Source organism: Desmodus rotundus, chromosome 6 (genome assembly GCF_022682495.2).
Source record: "Desmodus rotundus isolate HL8 chromosome 6, HLdesRot8A.1, whole genome shotgun sequence".
NCBI lineage: Eukaryota > Metazoa > Chordata > Mammalia > Chiroptera > Phyllostomidae > Desmodus > Desmodus rotundus.
Window position 1 is genome coordinate 91,881,745 of NC_071392.1, and position 25,168 is coordinate 91,906,912.

The 25,168-nt window shown below is 50.2% G+C and overlaps 1 protein-coding gene and 2 long non-coding RNA genes across 5 annotated transcripts in view; 1 reads left to right on the plus strand and 2 right to left on the minus strand.

The window, feature by feature from the left end:
* Nucleotides 1-248, minus strand: part of PAXIP1 (PAX interacting protein 1) — a 29,450-nt gene extending 29,202 nt beyond the window's left edge. Inside the window, exon 1 of the mRNA XM_053926684.2 lies at nucleotides 55-248. Within this exon, the coding sequence (XP_053782659.1) occupies nucleotides 55-135 (81 nt within the window). The 5' untranslated portion in view covers nucleotides 136-248. The remainder of the gene's footprint in view (nucleotides 1-54) is intronic.
* A 387-nt stretch (nucleotides 249-635) lies between these two features.
* On the plus strand, nucleotides 636-2,253 carry LOC128781245 (uncharacterized). Its single transcript, XR_008427186.1, has 3 exons — nucleotides 636-959; nucleotides 1,563-1,649; nucleotides 1,806-2,253. It is a non-coding gene; the product is annotated as an uncharacterized lncRNA (long non-coding RNA).
* Nucleotides 2,254-3,137: 884 nt separating this feature from the next.
* On the minus strand, nucleotides 3,138-24,926 carry LOC123480195 (uncharacterized). Of its 3 annotated transcripts, XR_006656099.3 has the most exons (6): nucleotides 24,616-24,926; nucleotides 13,855-13,898; nucleotides 12,125-12,190; nucleotides 11,670-11,773; nucleotides 8,282-8,488; nucleotides 6,514-8,038 (listed from the first exon to the last, which is right to left on the minus strand). It is a non-coding gene; the product is annotated as an uncharacterized lncRNA (long non-coding RNA). The 3 variants fall into 3 exon arrangements; XR_008427118.1 differs by lacking the exons at nucleotides 13,855-13,898; nucleotides 24,616-24,926 and adding an exon at nucleotides 3,138-3,277 and having other exon boundaries at nucleotides 7,849-8,038; nucleotides 12,125-13,556; XR_006656098.2 differs by lacking the exons at nucleotides 13,855-13,898; nucleotides 24,616-24,926 and having other exon boundaries at nucleotides 12,125-13,556.
* Between the last annotated feature and the right edge of the window lie 242 nt (nucleotides 24,927-25,168).

A 25,168-nucleotide genomic window follows, 5' to 3' on the forward strand; every position in this document is an offset into this window, starting at 1 on the left:
CCGCGGCAGGAGCGGAGCCGGGCCGGGGACGCGGCGGCTGCGGTGGCGCGGTACCTGCGGGTCGATGTCGCCCACCACGTAGTACTTGACCTCCCTGAACATGTCCTCGGGAACTTGAGGCGCCCGGTCCGCCATGGTCGCGGGGGCCGGAAAGCTCCGCGGCGGCTCCCGCCCCGGCCCGCGGGGCCCCGTCCCCAACGGCGCGGCCCCGACCCGGTACTGCGATTCGGGCCCACTCCCCCGCCCTCCGCGCCCCCGCCCGCGCCGAGCGGCCCGAGCGCGGGAGCCGTGCGCGCCCTGCGGGACGCACCATCCGCGGGCCGCCCGGGGGAGGGCCGAGGGGCGGGCGGACAGCCGACACCGCCCAGCGCCTCCGCTGCGGCCCGCGGCCCGGTGAATACGGCCTCCGCGCGGCCCGCGCCGGGGACCGGGTGCGCGTGGCCGCCGCTCGCTCACGAGGGGGCCCCGGGGAGTTGTGGAAACGCGCGTCCCCCACGTGCGGCCGGAGTGGGCCGGTCCCGGGAAAAGAGGGAACGGCAAGCCCCTCCCGTCAGCACGCGCGGCCGCCCGGAGCAGCGCATGCGCGCGGGGACGGGGGCGGGGCGCAGGCGGGGCGGTGGCGAAGGTGGTCGGAGTGCTGCTCGGCTTGCAAGGCTAGAGCACAGAGGGGCGGGACGTCGCTGGCCGCTGCCCGAAGGCCTGGGCCCGGCTGAGGACGGGGCGCAAGGGCGAGTCGGGGTCCGAGCCCTACCGGCTGAGTGAGGCGTCCTGGTCCAGGTGGACCCACCCGGAACCCCCGTCCTACCGGGACCTGGGCTGTGAGTGGGAGCTGCCCTCACCTCCCTGCAGAGCCTCTGACGACATAACACGGCTGTGACGTGCTCCTGTTCTGACGTCACCTTTTTGCACAGCCGTGACGTATTTCCTCTCCAACGTCACCCCGTCTGCATGGCCATGAGGTATCCCCTTCTGACGTCATCCCTCCCACACAGTGTCGACGTGTTCTTGTTCCGACATCATCCCGTCCTCACGGCTGTCACGTATTCCGCTCTTGCGTCATCCTTCCCACAGTGCTAATGTGTCCCCACTCCTACGTTACGCCATCCACACGTCCGTGATGCATCCCTGCCCTTAAGTCATCCCTCCCAAATAGTGTTGTGTCCGGGCTCCGATGTTCCCCAGTCAGCTAGAGGAGGCACAGGCTGCCCAGCTCCACAGTCCCTGGTCCCTCCCGGCCCCTCCTTGAGGGGTGCCTGGGGCACCAAGGCGTGAGGACAAGAGCCACATGTCCCCTGCACACAGCCCACCCACCGTCCTCGGGAGTCGGCTTTTTGGCCCAGGTGGCCGACAGCTAGGTCCAGCACCTTCTTCCCCAGGTGTCGGCCTGAGTCTTTACCTAGTGTGGCTGTCACCGGTTAAGCAGAAAGCTGTTTCTAAGTCAGTGTTAGTGAAGTTAGTTTGAAAAAAAAAAAAAAAAAACTTTAGAAATCACTGTGAAGCTCTCCTGTGACATGAATTCGTTGTGAAGCTCTCCTGTGACATGAATTCGTTGTCGTTTTCAGTCTGCTGTGACCACGGAGAAGTTCCGAAGGTGAAAGCTGCCGGATCGGGCGAGACGGGTGCAACCGCCCTCCCACTGGAAGAGTGGAGTGAGTGACTCCGTGCCGGCAGAACGCCAGCACGCGGGGAGCCTTCTCATAGCCCGCACGTCTTACCGCTCTAACGTCGTCTATGCTTTGTCTTCTGCTTTTGTCTTTTTTTAATGCTCATCGGAGGACTTTTTTTTTTTTTTTCATTGCTTTTAGGGAGAGATGAAGAGAGAGAAAAGCATTGCCTGTATGCGCTTTTGGACCTAGGGAATCCAACCCGCAACCCAGATACGTGCCCTGACCAGGAATCGAACCTGCAGCCTTTCTGTGTATGGGATGATGCTCCAAGTTCTGAGCCACAGTTGCCGGGGCTGCTTTTGTCTTCTGAACAGTCTGGAATATGAATCAGCCTGACTCGAAAGCTAATGCACTTATGTTACAGATAACAGGAGCAGTGAGTGCTTGCTTGAATAAGAATTGACCACCCTTCCTCTGAACGTGCAAGCATGTGCAGGGTGCAGCAAAAGTCAGGCCTGCCTGAGTGTGGTCTGTAGGGTAGTAAAATGGGTGTAATAATTTATAGTTATAATTTGAGCATTTCGCCTAAAATGTCATGGTGTGCTTGAGTGTGATATTGTTAGGTTACAGAATTACATGCTTACGATTTTACAATAAAAGATTTTGTAATACAAGGGCGTTATTTGTGCTGGGCCCTGTATTTGGGATTGACCATTAATAAAATTTCCCAGTGTTAAGAAAATGATAGTGTAATTAATTAGTTCAAAATACAGAACCCAAGTCATGCCCTTTAGTTGGCCCATGTGAAGAAATTTGTTTAGCTCTTTTCTTCCTTGGTTAAATGGGAACTTAGCATGTAACTTTACTTTGAGAGACGTAAAGCATACTTCAAATGGTTATTTTATTTTGTAAGTTAAAAAAGAACTCGTAATTTTCTGCAGGACAAGTTTACCCAGCCGTGACTTCTGATAATTCAGTGAAGCAGATTCTGAACTAAGAAATCTCCATAAATCTCCACAGTTGACCCTGTCGAACCGTGCAGGGTCAGTGTGGGGCATGGTGGGCCTCCCACCGCCAGCTGCAGGAAGGCCGTGGGGCAGACGCCCACCAGGAACACATTCTGCCAGTAATGGAAAATAAGCATCTTTAGGTAAAATTGAATTTTACGTGGAGGGCAGGTGTTCTGAGGAAGTCTGGGAAACGGACATCGTGACATCATGAAAGATGGCCGTTCACCAGAAGACTGAAAGATGGCAATTCAGTTTTTAAAAATCAGCACCAAAACTCATAAAAATGATCGTCAGCAAAGGTCCATCTCCATCAACTGTCCATCCACAAACTCATAGAAAAAAACCCGCAAGGAGACTGCTGTGCGCCCTTCATGAGTAAATAGATGTCTATCGGTGGCCTTGGGGGCACTTAGGAGACGACCCGCTTTAGGGTAATAACAGTATCGGCTTGTTGCACGGGAGCTTGCGTTTCTCGGGCTTGCCCGTCCCAATGGGACACGCCAAGCATTACTGTTCTCACGCTTCTCCCAGCTAAGGGCAAAGCAGGGTCATTTTGCTGATAATCAACCTCCAGATGACAAGTAGCCTGTTTAATGCTAAGTTGATAAGTAGGGTAATACATTCCTTATTTTCTGTTTTGTGAAATTAGGTAATTCAAGGCTAGGAAAAAAAAAAAGTGTGAAATTAGAAAAAGCAAAAATAGAGCCAGGAATATTTCACCCAAACTGGACCTACTGGTGGGAATTTGAGGCAGTGAGTTAGGTAAGTACTTCCACGTGGTTTTTTAAGAAACGCATCTCCATATATGACATACAGCAACCTCAGCCTTGTTCCCACATTCTGTTCTGGTCAGCTAGTCACACACCAGGGAAGTCAGACATTATCAGTGTTTAGTAAGCCTTCGCTTCCTGCAGTGTAGTTCGAATTTATGGGCTACGACATTAAACCTTTGAACGAAAGGGCAGACTTGAGTCAGAGGCGTGAACGGGCCAGAGTGTTACCCCAGGAGAACCTGGGAGTTCTGAGACTGGTTCATGGGAGAGAGTCCCCTGCCCCCCAGGGCACAGTCTCCACCAATCATCATCTGCTCATTCAAGGCAGGAAAACAAAAACCAGCCAAAAAAGTAAATGTCCCTGAATCCTTGCTTCCTTGCCCCAGAAGCAACACCATTGAAATCCTTGCAGACGCTGTCCTATGCAAACATTTTTCCTTTAAAAACACTACACCGCACACATTCTTACATTGCTGCTTAGGAAACAAAACTAGGTCCTTGTATGTCAGAGAGTTACACTAGGTCAACGCCATGTAACGGATACGTCACGTCCCTTCGCTTACTCAGTCCTGTGCCCTGGCCCCCAATAAACTATGACAACGCTGCAGTGAAGCGGCATGCCTGTGTCGTGTGCTGGCCGTGCCCTGCTCTGAGGTGAGCCGTGCCCCCTGCCCATCCTGCCCCCCTACCCCCACGCAGCCTAGCGCCCAGCCAAGAAGGCCTAGGTCACAGGCTGCGGGCAGTTTTGCCCTGGGGGTGGCCTGGCACCATCTGGAGATGTTTTTCGTTGTCCCCACTAGAGGGGAGAGGGTACTGCAGGCATCTAGGGGTCGAGGCCAAGAAGCGGCTGAGTCTGCAGGGCACCGAACACCCCACAACAGTGAGTGACCCCGCGCCGAGTGTTGCTGGCCCTGCTGTTGGGAAACCCGGTTTCAGATGACGTTGGAACAAACTACACATTTTGTTGGGATAAAACATTGAGAGCTTCTCGCACGTGACTTGGTGGCTTGCCCTGACAGCTGTCCTCCGGATGGGCACTCGGGCGTCTGTTGGAGAGCCACTGCTTCCAGCGCCACAGACCAGGAGAAGGCAAACAGACACCCCATCCTGGAGGTTCCACTGCCCAGTGTAGAGAGCAGTATGCTCCCCAGTCCACCTACTTCCATTGGCCAGAACCTGGTCTTGTGATGCCAACCTCAACTGCAAGGGAGGCTGGGAAATGTAGTCTCCCTATGTGTCCAGGAAATGGACATGAGATGGAGGGTCATTTTTTTAAAAGATTTTATTTATTTATTTTTAGAGGGGAAGGGAGAGAGAAAGAGGAGAGAAACATTGACGTGTGGGAGATACGCACCCCTACTGGGGACCTGACCCGAAACCCAGGCCTGGGCCCTGATGGGGAATCAAACCAGCGACCCTTTGGTTCGCAAGCCAGTACTCAATCCACTGAGCCTCACCAGCCATGGCTCATTTTTAAGTTAAAAAAAAAAACCCTACAAATTAAGATTACAGAATGCAATATAACACATTCTTAAAGATAATGTCAAATAACCATGCTTGCCCATAGCTCCTCCACAGATACTTGTTGCATTTGGGGTTATTGGCTTTCCACGGACAGGGTTAATGGCGTTCTAAAACAGCCACCAGGTACTTATTGTAGGCCAGGCACGGACACGCCGGCGTCTTGCGTCCGTCTCCCTCCACCTCAGACCTGCAGACCGTCCTCGCCCGCTCTCAGTCCCAGGCCGCTGACCCGATGGGGTTGCATAAACAGACCCCTCAGAGTCTGCTGGGGTGGGGACGTCAGTGGGCGGGGAAGCCCAGCAGAGCTGGGAGGGGAGGAAGAAGAGTGAGTTAGGGTGGTTATTTCCCAGGTTCCTCTCAGGTAGCCTTGAGCTGGCTAAGCCACCTGTCCTGTGCAGCTCTCTCCTTCCTCCCATCTCCTCGGACCTGGGTTCACACCTGTCCCCACCACCTGCCCACACCTGTGTCGGTCGCCCCCTCAGAGTCGGCCTTCTCAGCTCCTCACGCACGTGCTGCCTCTGCTGTGGCCCTACCCACCTCGTGGACACACAGCCCTGACAGGGACATTGAGAAATGTTTTCTCAAAGATAAGAGAGTACACCCCGGTTGGTGTGGCTCAGTGGGTTGGAGCGTTGTTCCATAAACCAGAAGGTCACAGGTTTGATTCCTGCTCAGGGCACATGCCTAGGTTGCAAGTTTGGTCCCCAGTTGGGGTATATTGGAGAGGCCACTGAGCGATGTTTCTCTCCCTCTCCTTCCCTTCCTCTCTTAAAATCAATAACCATGTCCTTGAGTGAGGACTTAAAAAAATGAAGAAGAAAATAAGATACGTCTGCCCTCAAAACACTAACCAAGGTGTGCATACACACGCCCACCCCTTGTGGAATTAGCCCTGAACACAGCCGCGACTTAGAGGACAGGTGCCCGTGTGCCAGAGCTGAGGTCCTGGCAGGCCAGCAGAGGGGGTTGTTGGATCTGAGGTACAGCATACTCCTAGATCTGGAGCAAGAGGAGAAAAATAGCTTCGTAGCTACTTAAAGTGAAGTGCTTCGTGCCAGTCCAGCTCTGGGATTAATTACTGCTTCTCTGTGGCCTTGGAAGCCATGGAAATAAAATTGTTACGAATTGTATTGACTGCTTGATGTCAAGCACCCGCAGCATGAACACGCCAAGGACTCGGAACACATTTGTTCACAGAGTCGAGCACTCACACCTGGGGGGTGCACTGCACCCACCCCAGCAGCCACTGCCCGTGCCGTGTGCCCCCGAGATCGGACCAGCCCCATTTCCTGCTGGCGTCCTGCGGTGTGGGCCCTGAGACTTGGGAGGGCCCACACAGGGTGGGGCTGCTCACCTTCCCCTAGGTGAGATGAAGCGTCCATGAGAGATCTCCAGCAGAGAGGGCGCAGGAGGGCCTGGCCATGGTGCCGGGCCCTCGTCCATTGCAAGGGGAGCGAGAACAGTGGACAAAGGAGGGACACGCCAAAAACACCCCTCAGGATGCCTGTGTGGATATTTTTACACTTTGAGCCACCACTGCCCACGACACTAAGCACCACAACCTTATTCTACCCGGAGGGTGGAAATTTATAGCCCAAGTTGATGCGGACAGGCATCACAGTTTAGGGGTTCTCTGCAAAATGGACCCTTGACTTCATCTCAGACGGACGGTTCACCCACTAATGAAAGGCAGTCCTAAGCTGGGAGCTGGTTCTGGACCGTAGGAGGCTGACGACAATTTTAACATCCCCCTCCCTCCAGCCTCCCGGCCGGTCACTCCTAGGAAGACCTTTTCCTTCTCCAGGACTTCGGGAGGCAACCTCGACTCCTCCACCGAAAACACTGTGGCCCAGAGAATTCACCGTTACCAGCAGCACTGGGCCAAACCCATCTTTCTGGACTTATTCTGATTCATTCTTTAAAAAAAAAAAAATTAAACTATGTCTAACCACTCTGCTGTACAGCGAAACCAATAAAACAATAATGTTGAGTGTAAGCTGTAATTGAAAAATAAAATAATAAATAAACTGACAACCCCGCCCCCCCAGAAATTAAAAGGAGCAAAGTCAGCTTCACCCATAATACAAATTTTAAAAGGTAAACTCTCTGAAAATAATGTTTACAGTACAGAAAATGTAACTTTGTACAGGTTGAAGAAGAGACCACGGACTCACATTTTTGTAGCTAATATTTGTCTTTCGGATTCGGTCGAAGACCAAGAGGTGTTTTTTAGATCTCAATTCAGAACTTCCTGGTTTCAGTGTCTTGAGTCAGTTTTAATTTTCTGATTTAATTAGCTTCCTAATTAGAAGGGTTAAATTAATTAACCTCATTATTTACTATATATTTAATGATTTCTCCTCTGTCGGGAGTCACTTCATTTTCAATAATTGGAAAGTGTATGACAAGAGGGACCGCCGCCCGGTTGCTCACTTAGTGCTTTGTGAAGTGTGCCAGGAATGGGACAGACCGAGGGGGGTATCGGTGAGAGGTCAGACACACGCACGCAAGCTATTCCCCCACGTGTTTCAAAACGCGGGGCGTGTAAAGACTCGGGTGGGGGTTCAATATTTTCCATCAATAATTTCCACGGCTGCAGCTTTTATCTAAGGTTAAAAGACAGCCTAGACCCCAGGACGGTATAGGAAGCGGCCCTACCAGACGATCTGAGGTATGTAGACAATAAACTAACCAAGACGCATCGAAAAAATACCAAATGATTATGATGAAGGGACATTTTCTGAAGTTACCAGCAGGTATAAATGGCTCAATAAAGCACTCGGGCTTTCCTCAGCCTTGTCTGCGGGCTGGCTGGATGTCGTTTTGGGAAGACACGGTGTGCCCCTAAGCCTCGTATCTGTGTGGCTTGTGCAAAGCAAACAGGTCTCATCCGGCACGTCTATTTATGTGTAAATATAAACAATCGGTGGGTACCTTTCAACGGACAGATGCACAGGAAAGACCAAATTCTTCCTTTTCAGAGAACAAAACTGAGGTTGTGGCTCCGAAGCGGCTGCATTTCTCTGTCCCAGCTTTTGACGCGCCTCCAACGGGTGGCAGAGGCGCGCAGCCCTGACCGCGCTCCACGGGGACAGCCGGGGCGTGCTCCACGTCCAATGCAACCCTGACATAGAGAGAAACAACGCGGCCTGATGACAGGAAGGCCACTCCAGGTGAACCTGGCCGAGCACCTTGGTACACACAGCAGGGTGAGCGAGTGAACTCCGACCCACTGGCACACCGTGAGCTGCGCAGGTGCTGGGCTCCGTGTGGGGAGACACCGTGGGGACGGGGTGACTAGGGAGGGCCTCCTTCAGGGGGTGAGCTTGGGAGGGCCCTGAGGACTAGAAGCGGTGGGGACACTCACCACGAGGGGCAGGAGCAGCCTGAGTTCATCCCTGGGTCCAGAGTGAAGGTGGCCAAGGGATGAAAGCGCCAGAACTAGGAGAAGACTGCTGCCCAGAGGGAGATGCTGGGGGCGCATGGAAGACATACAGAGAAGTACCGGTCCGGCATCAATCACGCCCCTTTTTCACTGCAAAATCTCTTCTTGTAAAACCATAAGCATTTCATTCTGTAACATAACAAATCACACTCAAGCACACCATGTGACATTTTAGGTGGAATGTTCCCATTAAAACCACAAATTATCACACCCATATTATTATCCTACCAACCACACCCAAGCAGACCTCACTTCTGTGGGACTCTGTAGAAGACCTTCCAGGAAAAGCTGCCCATGAAGAAACAATAACCAACCATGTTTCTCACAGACTACAGTCTATCTATGATTCCTATCAAAAAATGTATAGGCTGCCCTGGCTGGTGTGGCTCAGTGGACTGAGCGCCAGCCTGTGAACCAAAGGGTTGCCAGTTCGATTCCCAGGCAGAGCACATGCCTGGGATGCAGGCCAGGTCCCCAGTAGGTAGTGTTCAAGAGGCAACCACACAGTGATGTTTCACTCCACCTCTTCCTCCTTCCCTTCCCCTCTGTCCAAAAACAAATAAATGAAATCTTTAAAAAAGACTTAGGGACTCCCAGCCAAGATGGAGGCATAGGTAGACACACTCTGCCTCATGGCACAACCAAAAGGAGGACAACAACAAATTTAAAAACAAAAAACACCCAAACTGACAGAAAATTGAACTGTATGGAAGTCCAACAACCAAGGAGATAAAGAAGAAACAATCATCCAGACCGTGAGAAGGGGCGGAGACGGACTGCCAGGTGGAGAGGACTCACAGGCAGGGCGGCAGCTGGAGGAGTGGGCCGTCCCACATTCGCATGCAGATAAACCAGGAGGAACAACTGGGGAGTGAGACAGACCGCGCAACCCAGGGTTCCAGGTGGGAAATAAAACTTCAAAACCTGATTGAAACACCTGTGGAGGTTGAGGCAGCAGGAGAAACTCCCAGCCTCACAGGAGAGTCTGTTGGAGAGACCCACAGGGTCCTAGAACGTACACAAACCCACCCACCCGGGAATCAGCACCAGAAGGGCCCAATTTGCTTGTGGGTAGCGGGGGAAGTGACTGAAAGCCAGCAGAGAGCAGAGCAAGTGGCCTTGTTCCCTCCCGGGCCCCTCTCCCATGTACAGTGTCACAACACAGTGACATGAGTTGCCCCGCCCTGGTGAACACCTAAGGCTCTGCCCCTTACTATGTAACAGGTGCATAGAGACAAAAATAAGAGTGGCCCAAATGAAAGAACAGATCAAAGCTCCAGAAAAAATACAACTAAGTGATGAAGAGATAGCCATCCTATCAGATGCAGAGTTCAAAGCACTGGTGATCAGGATGCTCCAGGAACTCACTGGGTACTTCAACAGTATAAAAAGGACCCAGGCAGCAATGAAGGTTGCATTATGTGAAATAAAGAAAAATCTACAGGAACCAACAGTGACAGGAAGGAAACCAGGACTCAAATCAATGATTTGGACAAGAAGGAAGAAAGAAACATTCAACCAGAACAGAATGAAGACACAAGAATTCAAAAAAATGAGGAGAGGCTCAGGAACCTCCAGGACAACTTGAAACGTTCCAACATCTGAGTAATAAGGGTACCAGAAGGAGAAGAGGACAAGCAAGAAATTGAGAACTTATTTGAAAAAATAATGAAGGAGAACTTCCCCAATCTGGCCAAGGAAATAGATTTTCAGGAAGTCTGGGAAACTCAGAGACTCCCAAAGAAGTTGGACCCAAGGAGGAACACACCAAGGCACAGCATAATTACATTACCGAAGATCAAAGATAGGGAAAGAATCTTAAAAGCAGCAAGAGGAAAGGAGACAGTTGCCTACAAAGGAGTTCCCATAAGACTGTCAGCTGATTTCTCAAAAGAAACCTTGCAGGGAAGAAGGGGCTGGAAAGAAGCATTCCAAGTCCTGAAAGGCAAGGACCTACATCCAAGATGACTCTATCCAGCAAAGCTATCATTTAGAATGGAAGGGCAGATAAAGTGCTTCCCAGATAAGGTTAAGTTAAAGGAGTTCATTATCGCCCAGCCTTTATGATATCAAATGTTAAAGGGATTCATCTAAGAAAAAGAAGATAAAAAAAATGTGAACAGTAAAATGACAACAAACTCACAGCTATTAACAACCACACCTAAAATAAAACAAAACAAAAACAAACTAAGCAAACAACTAGAACAGGAACGGAATCACAGAAATGGAGATCACATGGAGGGATATCGGGGCGGGGGAGTGGAGAATAGGTGAAAAAGTACAGGGAATAAGAAGCATAAATGGCAGGTACAAAATAGACAGGGGGAGGTTAAGAATAGTGTAGAAAATGTAGAAGCCAAAGAACTTATATGTACAACCCATGGACATGAACTAAGGGGGGGAATGCTGGTGGGAGGGGGTGTGCAGGGCAGAGGGGAATAAAGGGGGGGAAATGGGACAACTGTAATAGCACAATCAATAAAATACATTTTTAAAAAATCTTTATAAAATGTACAGGCTGGCAGAGGGGAGGGGCAGTGGGGTGCTGGGTGGAAAGGTCGGCAGGTACAGGACGGTCACGGCGTGTGGAGTCCAGCACGGGGAACAGAGTCGGTAACCATGGCTGGCGTCAGGGGCGCCGATCTACCCAGGGATCACTTTGAAAGGCATGGAAATGTCTAAGTGCTATGCTGCGTGCCTAAAGCTGGTACAAAAGAATACTGAATGTCTGCTGCAATTGAAAAATAAAAAATAAATTACCCACCTAACCAGTGTGTAGGCTGAGAGGGAGACAGAAGAAGCTGGTCTTTTACTAGACCCCTTTGGGAGAGGTCGGTCCCTCTCCGGGCTAATAGCAGGCAAAGTAGTCCTAGTCGCACAGCTCAGAAAAGCGTGAGCCCAGCAATGCCCACTGCCCTCGTCCCAAACGCCCAGAAGCTTCTCACTGCCTGCAGAGGCAAGTCCAGTCCAGCCAGCCACCTGTGAACGCCATGACCACCCGCTCCCCACCCACAGCCCAGACCTCGAGAGCCTGGCTCCTCTCCTGCCCCTCCCCCTGCCCCTCGTTCACGCTCTTCCCGCCAGACCAGGCAATGTGACTTCTTCAGACACGTCCAGAACGACCTCACCTCCGTGGCTTTGCACAGACCATCTGTCCGTCTGTCCATCTGACCTTCACCATGTAGCAGCCAGCACAGGTGTTTCCTCCTCTCCCTCCGGCCAAGGTCAACGTCCCATTTCAGGGAACATCTCTGGTGCCTTGAGACAGAATTTCTTTGGCCCATTCTATGCATGGTTATACACAAGTTACCTGCCAGAGGCTGCTGGGCAGGGGTCAAAGATGACGGAACCAACTCTGTGTGAGAGCGTCCATCTCAAATCAGTATCTCGGCCGGGCAAGGCGTCTGAACTGTCCTGGGGGTGAGGAGAAGAGGCTGGAGGGAACCTAAAATGAGGGAGCTTGACTCCATCCCGTTGCTGACACTGGAAATTCCAGAAAGCCCTTATACTGGGCCGTTTTACGCCCTGCCCCGCCACCTGACCCCCCCCCCCCACTACTAACTGAAACAGGTCCTGTGTCCCCTCATGGGGGCGCCCCCTCCACCCCGCTATTCGGTAGGGTGCTGATGTCCAGCGGGTGAAGGATAAATACTCAAGGAGGAGATGCGGGCCTTTCTGAGTGGATCGGCATCACTGCTAGGGAATGTGCCCCTTGGAGTTAAGTTGTCACCTAGGGCAGTGACCGCTGTGCAGGTGTGAACTCACCACTGCTCTGCGGGACAGCTAAGTTCCAGTTTCCAAGTTGGGAAACGCAGGGCCAGCCAACGCCTTCTGGAAAGGGCCAGAGAGAAAATACTTCAGGCATCATAGGAGTCTCTGTTTTGACTTCCGAAGGGCTGTGGCAGCGTGAAAACAGCCGTAGTTAATATGTGTGCCGCCCAGTAGAGCTTATTTACACAAACAGGCAGTGGCGGAGTCAGCCTGGGGCCCGCTCTGCGGCCTCGGGGTCTCAGGGGTCGGTGGAAGAAACCCAGACTAACACCCAACAGGTGTTACCTGTCCCCCGGGGCTGCTGACCCGTCAGCCGCTGTAATGGCTCAGATCCCGGGAGGCCTGTCTGCATGCTTGACCACGAGGAAAACAGGGGAATTCGGGCTAATTAATTAGTCCAGACTTTGAAGTCCAGAGAGAACACAGCCTCATATTAAGTGCAAACAATCATCCTAAGTAATATATTTGTGGCACTTTCATTAAATTTTCTCTCGAATCTTGGAAAGTACGTATCTCCTGGCTGCCAACATTTTCATCTTGTATAATTATGAGGCCTCCCCAAATAATCGCTTTTCAGTTTGGGATACGCAGTGGGGCCCGGCGCCAGCTGCTGAGCCTTGATGGAGCCGTTTAATTTGAGGCTTGTTACCACGGCACAGGTGAAAATGAATAAAGTCTTGGTGAAATTCGTTCGGAGGATATCAAATGTGAATGCCTATTGTGTAGTGATGTTCGCGGGGAGAAAGAAGATCATCACTCACATAAAAGAAGCTGAAAGAAGCCATTGTCAAGACAAATACGGGGATTTTAGGGACATTTTCCCAAGTTATTAATGAAAACCTTTTTCATTACAAAAAAGGCAGACGTTTCAATGTGCAATAACCCTTCTTGTGAATGAACATTTGCTCACCTCAGAAAGCAGTCGCAAAATCAGATATGTGTTTCCTTAAATACATTCAAATACTTCTTTTTTTTTTTTTGTCTTCTCCAGGACCAAGAAGTTTTAACTTCAGGACACTTTCAGGGATGGTGAGCCTACAAGAGTGTCCCTCAATTCCAAAGACACATTTTTTAAGATGCTAAAATACCAACTACCTGGACGTTCTAACACTCTTATTTTCTGAGTAGGGGTCACGAGTTAACTCCTTCCTCGAGCACTTCATTTTTTTTTTTAACTTAAAAACACTGCCCCTCAGAAAGACAAGGACGGTGGTGAGAGGGTGCGTAGCCGGGAACAGGGCGGCGCCCGGGCGAGCCCAAGAACGCGGCAGCGAGGAAGCCGCTGTGCGCTCTGACTGGGGGCCTTGGGTTGGGGCGGCTTCCACCACAGGGTCAGCAAACGGCCTCCAGCTGAGGGCTGAAGAGGCTGGTGTTCATCTGGCTCCTCCATTACTCACTTGCTCCCGTAGAATAAAGAGTCGGCTCCCTACCTGTGGAGAGAAAAGAAAACAAGACCTTGAATAGCTACAAGCACCGTCCGTGGACACAAAAGCACTGTGCTATCAGAACACTTTGCTCAGGCAACCGTTTTAGTGACTAAATGACTTAATAGAGTTCTGGGTAATTCTAATGTGTTTCTGAGCAGAAGAATTTATAGCATCATTGAAAAAAAAAATCAGAGGGCTATGGGGACAGTGTCCAGTTCCACGTTCCGTTTCTACAGAAAATGGTCCGTGTTCTGGAGAAGATTGTGTCTAGTCACAGCAGAAAAACTGCACATTTACCTTGTGTTTTAGGCTCCGTAATTTGTGGATTTCGTTCCGTGTAGCTACACCATATTCATTGGAATCAGAGAGAAAAAGCTTATTTAGACTTTCTTTAGCACTGGTATTTATGTATTCATCAGAGATAAGCAGACTTGAAAATCAATCCATTGATTTTGCCCATTTCCCACAGTCGATTAATCTAGGCCGTCATTTCTTGGAACCCATCTTAGGAAGACTTGCTTATATCCTTGAAGCGAATATTTTCAGATATGGGCTGATCTATTCCAGCTTTCTCAATGCTACACAAAGACCCAAAACTGCAAATAAAAATGTCAGCCTTTATCAGGGTCTTAAGTGGATCTGCATCAAGAATCTCCTTTCCTCCCTTTCTCTATACTTTCTTCCCAATCCCCCCCCCTTTTTGAAGATTTTATTTATTTCTTTTCAGAGAGAGGGGAAGGGAGGCAGAAAGAAAGGGAAACATCAATGTGTGGTTGCCTCTCTCGCGCCCCCTACTGGGAACCTGGCCGGCAACCCAGGCATGTGCCCTGACTGGGAACCGCACAAGGGACCCCTTGCTTTGCAGGCTGGCGCTCAATCCACTGAGCCACACCAGCCAGGACTCCCCCTTTCATTCTAATTCTTCCCTCTTGCTTCACTCGGTGTCATCCTCTCTCTTTATTTCATTAGTGCTGAGAGAGGAGACTTGAAGAAGTTGGCGTCAGACAAGAAAAACTTTAGTTACAGGAAGGGTTAACTCAGGAGAGTTTGATGTTGGATATGTGACTGATTTCCACCCTGCATCTTGCAATCATAATTTGGTTCATCACAATTAAACATTTTAAGACATTCATTTTGGGGGTAAGATGTTCATTTCCATTAGCAAAACATTCTAGCTTATTCATACCGCCCCTTCTCACGGCCCTTGATGGGCCTCCATTACCTTGCACTGAGTTCCCAGACCCGTTTTTCCCTTATTCCACCCAGGGATAATGTGGGCCCATCTATTGCTGCCTGACAGCTGACCGGAGATTCCTCTTCTTCCACGTCCACACTTCTATGTGGAACACAGGGGACCCTCAGTAGTTCCATCCCGTGCGATTAGAGCCAATGGTAACCATGACAACATACGCGTAGCCAGGTGCTTGCTAAAGGCAAAGGAATTAGGGGACGGGTGGTGGGAGGGAGCGCTGTGATTGCCAGCTACGACCCCAGGAGCAGCTGTGGAAAGAAGCAGGGCTGGCACAGTGACGGGTGTCGCTCCCTTCCTCCGACGCGGACGTGTTTCTGTATCAGCCGACCTACGTGTCTCGTCTCCCTCCCATCTTCCTATGACCTGACATAAGATGCGTAGTTCCCCCTGGCCGGGTAGCTCAGCTGGTGAGAGGGCCGTCCTGATATGCCAAGGTGGTGGGTTCAATCCCTGGTCAGGACACATAGAAGAATCAACACCTCAATTTCTTTCTCCCCTCCCAACCGCCGTCGATAACCGAGGCTTTCTCTTAGGAAGGGGAAGTCAGCACCCCTCTGTCCCTTTCTCCGCTCACACAGACCTGCACAACAGATCACGAAGATTTCTGCCCCCTTCTATTCCAGCCACGTAACTGCACAGTTAGTTCCCGGTGAGTAGATCACAGCACCCCTCCACGTGGGTGTATCTAATGTAGCAAAACAGGTATCCCTATCCTGGCTCCACCATAATTCACGGGACTGCAACCTGAGTGCCCGCCTACAGAGGGAGCTCTAGCTTTGGGCCACCAAGAACCACACTGCAATAACTGACTTGGTTCTACAGTTAGAAGTGGTGCTTTGGCCCTGGCCCGATGGCCCAGCTGGCTGGAGCGTCCTTCCGTACACCCAAAGGTTGTGCGCTCGATTCCAGTCAGGGCACACACCTAGGAGGTGTGTTTGATCCCTGGTCAGGGCGTGTACCGGAGGCAACCGACTCATTCATGCTTCTCTCTCTCTAATCAGTAACACCAATATCCTCGGGTGAGGATTAAAAAATAGAAAGAGTGGTACTTTTATTTCTGTAAGATCAAATCTCGATCCTGAGAGAAAGGCCACCGCATCACAGAACGTGCTCCTTGTTCATTGTAATAGATGCAGGCGGCTGCCACCAGCCGGCTCGGCCACCCCGCCACCAGTGGGCCAGTCTGTGGGACGCTCCCTGAAGACATTAAAAGTAGTTTTTTTTAAAGGTATTTTAGGACTTCCGGCCAAGATGGAGGTGCAGGTAGACACACTCTGCCTCCTGGCACAACCAAAGGGACAACAACAAATTTAAAAACAAAAACTGACCAGAACTGTCAGAAAATGGAACTGTATGGAAGTCCGACAACCAAGGCATTAAAGAAGAAACATTCACCCAGACCGGTAGGAGGGGCGGAGACAGGCTGCCGGGCGGTTCGAGTCGGTGGCTGGCGGACCGGGTGGCTCCACATTCGCATGCGGATAAATCAGAGGAACAACTGGGGAGCAAGACAGACCCCACAACCCAGGGTTCCAGGTGGGGAAATGAAGCCTCTAAACCTCTGACTAAAAACCTGTGGGTGTTGTGGCGGTGGGAGAAACTCCCAGCCTCACAGGAGAGTCTGTTGGAGAGACCCACAGGGTCCTAGAATGTACACAAACCCACCCACCCGGGAATCAGCGCCAGAAGGGCCCAATTTGCTTGTGGGTAGCGGGGGAAGTGACTGAAAGCTGGCAGAGAGCCAAGCAAGCTGCATTGTTCCCTCTCAGACCCCTCCCCCACATAGTGTCACAAAGCAGTGACATGGGTTGCCCCACCCTGCTGAACACCTAAGGCTCCTCCCCTTACAATGTAAGGCACAAGGAGACAATGAAATATGCCCCAAATGAAAGATCACATCAAAGCTCAAAAAAAACCCCAAAAAACCAACAACTAAGTGACAAACAAACAGACAGCCAACCTACCAGATGCAGAGTTCAAAACACAGGCAATAAGGATGCTCACAGAAATGGGTGAGTATGATCACAAATTATATTTAAAAAATGAAGGCTATGCTAAGTGAAATAAAGGAAAATGTACAGGGAACCAACAGTAACGGGAAGGAAAATGGGACTCGAATCAATGATTTAGAGCAGAAGGAAGAAATAAACATAGGTGTATGTTTATTCTTCATTCTGGAACAGAATGAAGACACAGAACTCAAAAAAATGAGGAGAGGCTTAGGAACCTACGGGACAACTTTAAACATTCCAACATCCGAATCACAGGGGTGCTGGAAGTAAAAGAGGAAGAGCAAGAAATTGAAAACTTATTTGAAAAAGTAATGGAAAACTTCCCCAATCTGGCAAAGGAAACAGACTTCCAGGAAGTTCAGGAAGCTCAGAAAGTCCCAAAAAAGTTGAACCCAAGGAGGAACACACCAAGACACATTACAATTACATTACCCAAGATTAAACAGAAGGAGAGAATCTTAAAAGCAGCAAGAGAAAAGGAGACAGTTACCTACAAAGGAGTTCCCGTAAGACTGTCAGCTGATTTCTCAAAAGAAACCTTGTAGGCAAGAAGGGGCTGGAAAGAAGTATTCCAAGTCATGAAAGGCAAGGACCTACATCCAAGATCACTCTATCCTGCAAAGTTATCATTTAGAATGGAAGGGCAGATAAAGTGCTTCCCAGATAAGGTCAAGTTAAAGGAGTGCGTCATCACCAAGCCCTTATTATGTGAATTGTTAAAGGGACTTATTTAAGGAAAAGAAGAAGATCAAAAGTATGAACAGTAAAATGACAACAAACTCCCTAAGCAACTGAACCTAAAACAAAAACAAACTAAGCAAACAACTAGAACAGGAACAGAATCACAGAAATGGAGACCACATGGAGGGTTATCAGCGGAGAGGGGGAAGGGGGAGAATAGGGGGGAAATGTACAGGGAATAAGAAGCATAAATGGCAGGCACAAAATAGACAGGGGGAGGTTAAGAACAGTATAGGAAGTGGAGAAGCCAAAGAACTTATATGTACAACCCATGGACATGAACTATGGATGGGAATACTGGTGGCTGGGGGTGTATAAGGCACAGGAGAATAAAGGGGGGGGGGGAAATGGAGCAACTGTAATAGCATAAACAATAAAATATATCTAAAAAAAGGAAAAATTAAAATGTTAACTTCTCTAAAAAATAAAATAAAAAGTATTTTATGTCAACAAACAAGTGTTGGCAAGTATGTGGAGAAAGGGAACTCTCGTTCACTGTTGGGGGGAATGCAGGCTGGTGCAGCCCCTGTGGAAAACAGCATGGAGGTTCCTCAAAAGACTAGAAATGGGTTTGCCTTTTGACCCAGTGATTCCACTGCTGGGAATTTACGATTCCTGAATACCAATCAGAAAGAACATAAGCACCCCCATGTTCATTGCAGCACTATTCACAATTGCCAAAATCTGGAAAAAGCCCATATGTCTATCATTAGATGAGTGGATGAAAAAGCCAAGGTACGTTTACACAATGGAACACTACGCAGCCCTAAAAAGGAAGGAACTCTTACCCTTTGCGACAGTCTGGGTGGATCTAGAGCGCATCATGCTAAGTGGAATAAGCCAGACAGAGAAAGACAAGCACCGAAGGATCTCACTCACATCCGGAATCCAGTAAACAAAATAAACTGACAAACAAAACAGAGAAATAGAGAGGAGGGCACCCGGAGCAGACTGACAGCTGTCAGAGGGGAGAAGGAGCCGGGACTGGATGGTAACAAGGCAAGGGATTAGTTTAAGAACAGACGTGCATAACCCATGGATGGCCACAAGGGGGGGCAGGAGCTGGGTGGACGAGGGCAAAGGCGGGGGTGGCAATGAAGGCGTCTGCAATACTGTCAACAAAAGAAAGTTATTTTAGGCACGTTTCCCTGAGTTAGTCCACACACCTCTGTCCTCCCCATAGGCCACCCTCCAGCCTTCAGGACACTGGCCACTCCTCCTACCACACGCAGTGGACGAGTGGGTGCACCACCCACAGCCCACCCATAGGAGGCACTGTCCTTCAGGGCTACCCCGACTGAGGCCGCCATGCCACCAGCTTTCCTCGGCTCGGACCTACTCCGTGGTCTATGCCAGGCCGCTGCTGGGGGCATCCTTCTCCCCTGGGAGCCCATCTTGTGGGGGCACCTAAGGGACCCTGCTCGTGGTGATTGTCTTGTTCCATCGCCACCTAGTGTCCCAGGCTCTGGGGTCCCAACTGCACAGGGCTCAGGCACGCCACACACCGCTTTGCTCAGGGGGCGGGGTTGTCTGTGCAGGTGGCCCTGGGAATCTACACTGCAACTGCATTCCTGGCGTTCACCTCACAATCCACACGGAGCCTTTCCCCGTCGCAGGCTGATCTGGTGCCGGGGGCCTTGCCGGTCCCCAGATCCAAGCGGAAGGGCCGCTTTTCCCACAACCAGGTCCCTGTGGAGCCCCTTCCCGCTCTCACCGCACCCACGCTGGCGGCCTTCCCAGGCCGCCAGGGAGGTGACCAGATGCGATCTTGAGGGTGCAACATGCCGCCCAAAGCCACCACCAAGCTGGAGTCTTCCCTGGGAGGTGTCGCAAGCCTCTGATGCAATCATTCTCCTCCTGCGTTGTGAGGAATATCCTGGCATGCCCCAGACCAAGGGACCCCTCCTAAGAGGGTGCAGCCAGGGGCCCCCCAAAGAAGGATTTGTAATGGGGTCCAGAACTCAGGGTGTCCAGAAAATATTTAAAAATATAGGATGCCCTCACCCCCACAAGTCTGAGCTGGGGGATGGGATGCGTGGAGCAGGGCCATTGAGAGCTGTTTTGCATAGCAACCGTTTTGCAGATAACCTCTAGAATGGTCATTAACATATCTATAACCTTTAACTGGTTTCATAGATATGCTAAATAGCTGTGGCCATGCTTTGAGCCAGGGGGATGGGAGTGACTTCTACCCAAGATGTAACTGGGAGGCAACTCCCCCTGGTTGCAGCGCCTGTGTGAGAGCTTGGAGATGATTGGCTCCACGGCATGGGGCCACACCTGCCCGGACTTACTATGGCAGCCCAGTGAAGCTGGAAAAATACGGGAATGCTGGCAGGTGTCGCCAATTGTGGGAGGAGTCGGAAATGGGGCTGCAGGGGAAGATTGGCGCTGGGATTTAAACCCAGGCACGGCAGCCATGACGGGAGTCACCAGGCGGCTTTGGGGCTCCCTTTGCCATGCAGCTTAGGAAGCCAGCAAGCAAGATGTAGCAGCGATGCAGAGCTCTCCCTTAGCAGTTTGGAGGAATGCAGGAGAGACACTATGGTAAGGAAAGGGGTGAAAGGACTCTTGCCGGTTGGCGAGGAGGAGGTGCCATGTGGTTTTGGATTAAGAACTGGACATCCCGGCTACACAGCTGATGGTGCTGGGAACCTCGGGAGGCCTGCCAGCCGAGCATGAATTACTGGGAAGAACCGGGGGCTGCCTGGACTTCTATTTCATTTCTTGAGATAAGGTACCCCAGATCGGGCCAAGGGGGGAAGGAAGGACTGTGGGTGTTTGTGGGTGTTTTAAGGGACTTTGGGATTTTAATGAAGACATTAAGTCATTACTCTGAAGTCTGTATAACTTTTGAATGAGTAATTCCTTTCCTTTTCACCAATCTCTGGCATTGAGAGCTGTAATTCCCTGGCGGTAGTCAAGGCTAACCTACTACAGGGGGACCCCAGGAAAAGAGGGGGTCCATTCGGTAACATTGCGTGACCCCTTCTTCGGTGACCAGTCAAGGAAAATGACAGGAGACCACATGCTCAGTGGCTTTAAAGTAATACAGCTACTTGTACATGAGCAATAAAAGCCACCAAAACTAGCCAGGAAGGATCCGCCCTGTGAGAATCAAATCCTTCCAGCCCCTGAGATCAGTCTCTGCTTGGAGTGGGTCCGCGCCCTCATTCTCTGCTCTAAACTCCGGGTGTTCGGTTCAATTCTTTGTCCCGATCACCAAGAACCTGGTCACCTGTGCCCACCTGTGACACCCTGACATCCTCCCTGACGTCGCGGGTGCCTGACTCTCCTAGGTCTTATTTCCCACCCTTCTGGGTAGTACGTTTTACCAAGGACTGGAACAGATGCGCTCCCCCAGCCCGTGTGCAGTCTGCATCATCATCGTGGTCCCTGGGATGTTCTGACAAACGCCTGCAACAGCAGTTTTTGAACATTTTGGTCTCAGGACTCCTTTCTAGTCTTCAAAATTATCATCTCCAAGAGGTTTTGTTTACATGGGTTTCCTCTATGCATATTTACTGGCACGTAAATTTAAATGAAAAACTGAAAACATATTTGTGTACGAATGCACTAAAAATAAAACAATCAACTCATGTTTCCATACTTGACATCCTTCTGGAAAATAACTCTTTTCAAAAAACATTTTTTTGACCAGTCAAGATGGCAGCATAGGCAAACAAGGCTCACTCCCTCGCACAAACATCAAAATTACAACTAAATTATACAACACCCATCACTCAGGAACGTCAGAAATCGCACTGAATGGAAGTCTGACAACTACGGAATTAAAGAAGGAAACCACATCCGTCCAGACTGGCAGGAGGAGCAGAGGAGTGAAACGGGCTGGTCCCACACCCACGTGTGGTGCGTAAAAATTCGGGAGGGATGTCTCGTGAGTGAGGAGTCCCAGCCTCACACCAGGACCTCCAGCCCAGGGTTCCAGTGCCAAGAAGATAAGTCCCCACAACTTCTGGCTGCAAAAACCAGCCGGGATGGACTCAGTGGAAGAAACTTCTGGAGCACCAAGCAAGCAGTTCCTCTTAAAGAGCCCACACATGGACTCACCTACTCAGACCCACACCCTCTGAGCTCCAGCACCAAGGTTGCAGGGTGGAAGGCACCAGTGGCATACAGGGAGGAACTGAAGTGTCTGGCATCAAGGCGAGAGCTGGGGAACAGCTTTCTCCCTGACAAAAGGGCAGACGGAGGTTTGCTCAGCCCTCCCCCCACAGAACCACAGAGCAGGCAGGTGGGTGCCCTATCTGAGACTCCATCAACCCAGCTAACTCTGTCTACCCCGCCCTGGAGATCCCCTGGGGCTCTGCCCCACCCAACCTAGGGGCCCACCCAACCTGTTACCTGTGACTTTCCATATAAATGGCTGATCTTGGTTCATGCTTCACAACTTCCTAATTCCTCTCAAACATGCAACGGTGGGCCTCAGCAAGCCCCCAACTCCTAGTACTTCTTGCTAAGTAGCCCCAAGCACAGCACTCCCAGCAGCCAGCCTAGAGTCACAGTTTAGAGAGCGGCTCCGCCTGGGAATCCCCAAGCCCAGCACGAGTAGCAGCCATCTCAGATTGTTTTATAGCCGAGGTGGGGGTCGACCTTGGCCTGCACCACCCAGGCAGCCGCAGAGCCTGACAGTGGAGGAGGATTTCAATCATCTTTTTGGGTAATTACAGACAATTTTCTGTGACGGTATTGCAAAACCCAATAAATGATAGTTTATTCAAGGTTTGTTGCAGTGTGAAATCTGAAATCACGCACATTTTGTGCTCCGTTGCATTAAAAAAAAATCCATTGTTCTGTTTTTCCCTTTGAAATGGATCTTTTATCCTGTGCAACTTTGTAGCCTCACCCCCTGGTCATGTGGACATTTGAATCATACAGACTTTCCCGAGCTGAACATAAGTCATTATACAGTATCAAAAAAAAAAACCAAAACCCAAAATCACATCTGTTCACATCACCATCAATCTCATCACAAAGGTCTCTAAGTATTGGGAAGCTGTCAATTTTACAGTGGCAGGTGGGAGTCTCCCAAACTCCCGATTTTCCCTTCAAAGCTCTAGTTTCCTGACGGCTCCCCAACCCCGCCGGTTGTTTACCATGAAGTGTCGGCTCACTTCATTTGTCTGGAGAAAACTACCCACCAGATACCTCAGCCTGAATCATGATAGGTCATCTCTCGGGAGCGCTTTCAAATAACAATGGTGCTTCATTACAAAAGCTGCTAGTTCACCAGCTAACTTCATTTTCATGTCGCAGCTCTTAAAGATCCTATTTGCAGCCCTGGCCGGGGGGCTCAGGCGGTAGTAGTCTGTACACCAGAAATTTGGGGGTTCGATCCCTGGTCGGGGTGTGTACAGGAGGCAACCAATCCATGTTTCTCTCTCCCCACCTCCCTCTTCACTCTCTAAAAGCACTGATCATATCTTTAGGTGACTATTAAAATAACAATAACAACTCTATTTCCAAATACAGCCACATTCTGAAGGACGGGATTAGGACTTGAGCATGTGGATTTGGAGGGACGGGGGTGCATTTCCGCTAATAGATTGTGTTCCCCGAGCTAGTATTTCAGAGGTACCTCATGGCAGGTGAGAGTTTTGTGCCTGTTTATATTTTAAATGCTTTAAATCATGGCCACACTCGAAGATAAAAAGCTGGAATGTTCTGATTGTTCCTTTAAGTCTGTAGGACATAAACCTGAATTTCTCGCCCTGGCTGGTGTGGCTCAAGTGGATTGAGTGCCCGCCTGAGAACCAAAGGGTTGCCAGTTCAATTCCCTGTCAGGGCACTTGCCTGTGTTGCTGGCCTGGTCCCCAGTAGGGGGCGCGTGAGAGGCAACCACACATGGATGTTTCTCTCCCTCTCTCCTTCCCTTGCCTTCTCTCTAAAAATAAATAAATAAAATCTTAAAAAAAAAAAAAAAAAACCACTCCTGAATTTCTCAACAGACGTTGGTTCTTCTGGAAGCACTGCCCTGGATGGATGGCTTTCCTGTGTGAACATCCTACGTGGTTTTTAAATTTGCTGACACTCCAGTTTTCACAGAGCATCCTCGGGTATCCCAGGCTTGGTCCCTAATTAGACAGCTGCTCACTTAACTCTCAGTAAGGCTGCTGCACCACCCCCTGCTGGAGGGGAATATGATTGCAAGCCCATGATGCCTTTGAAGATCCCTATGGTGAGATACCATGCTTAGGCCTGCCTGCCTGAAACACAGAGAATGGATCCCTCCAGCTCAGGGACCCTGAAACATGAACCCCTGCAGAACTGCTCAGAGCCATTTTCTTTCAAAGAAGAGGTTTCATAGTTGACATCTTGGGGTTCTGGGACCCCCGGAAGGTGATGTGTTAGAAGCAAACACAAACCTTCCCCCGGCCAGAGGCACAGATGAGCACCACATACAGGCAGCCACAGTCTGCTGTTTTTTAAGGGATATTTGGTGAAGCATCGCCACCAATCATGTTGCATTGAATGAATGGCATTCTCATCAACATTTCCCAATGGTGTCCTCTCCGCTGGGCCCCAGTGGCTTCACTTTACACCTGTAGAAACTAACATATGTTTCTCTCCTCAAATAGCTTAAAGGTTTCTGGACAAATCCACAGCCCACCCAGTGTAAATACGTGGGACCTCATGACACCCATTGTACGCATTTAAAAATGTTTCATGCACCCTGGCCAGGTGGCTCAGCGCTTGGAGCATCGTCCCATACACCAAAAGGTGGTGGATTCGACTCCCAATCAGGGCACATGCCTCGGCTAAGGGTCTGGTCCCCAGCTGGAGCAAGCATGGGAGGCAGCTAATTGATGTTTCTGTCACACGTCTCTCTTTATCCCTCGATCTCTCTCCCTCTCCCCTTCCCCCTTTTTCTCTCCCTCTCTGAGATCAGTGAATATGCCCTCCGGCGAGGATAAGATACAATCTTAAAATGCTTAATGCCCTTTTATTTCTTTTGTGTCATCTCATTTTTTATTCCAATTCATTTTATCTTGCTACCTCACGTACCTCTTTGTGAAGCGCTGTAAATCATACCTTGCGGGAAGGAGCTTCGGGCGGCTTCTCAGTGACTGTGGATGTGAGTGTGTGGAGAGAAAGGACTCGATGTTTCCCTTTCAGTGAGATGGTGCATTTAGGACAGTATTTCTCCCAACTCTCCCTGGCCTGGAAGCAGACCAAGTGGAGCCCTCTGAAGGGTCTATGCAGCTTCTCTGTGATTCTAGAAAGTGGATTACACATTCTGGCTCTCATACGTCAGCCTCTCGAGGAACAGCAGCAACTGATGATATATCTTGTGTTTTATCCTTAAAGGAAAACAAACCTTTATGGGAAGTACTGGGTTGGGGGGGGGGCGGTAGGTAAGAGGGAGGCAATAATGAACTGAAATCTTCCAGAAAAGAAAGGCCAGCGACCCTAAACTCGAACATTTGCATTACCGACTAGCACCTACGGGAAGCTGAGAACGCTCTCGGGGCACGCAGACCACCCCTAGAAGGACGTGGGTAGGGGGGGGCTAGAGGAACGTTTCAAGGAAAGTTCATTGGTAAACTTGTTCCCCGCGGAAAACTCATTGCAGAGAAAAGCGGCA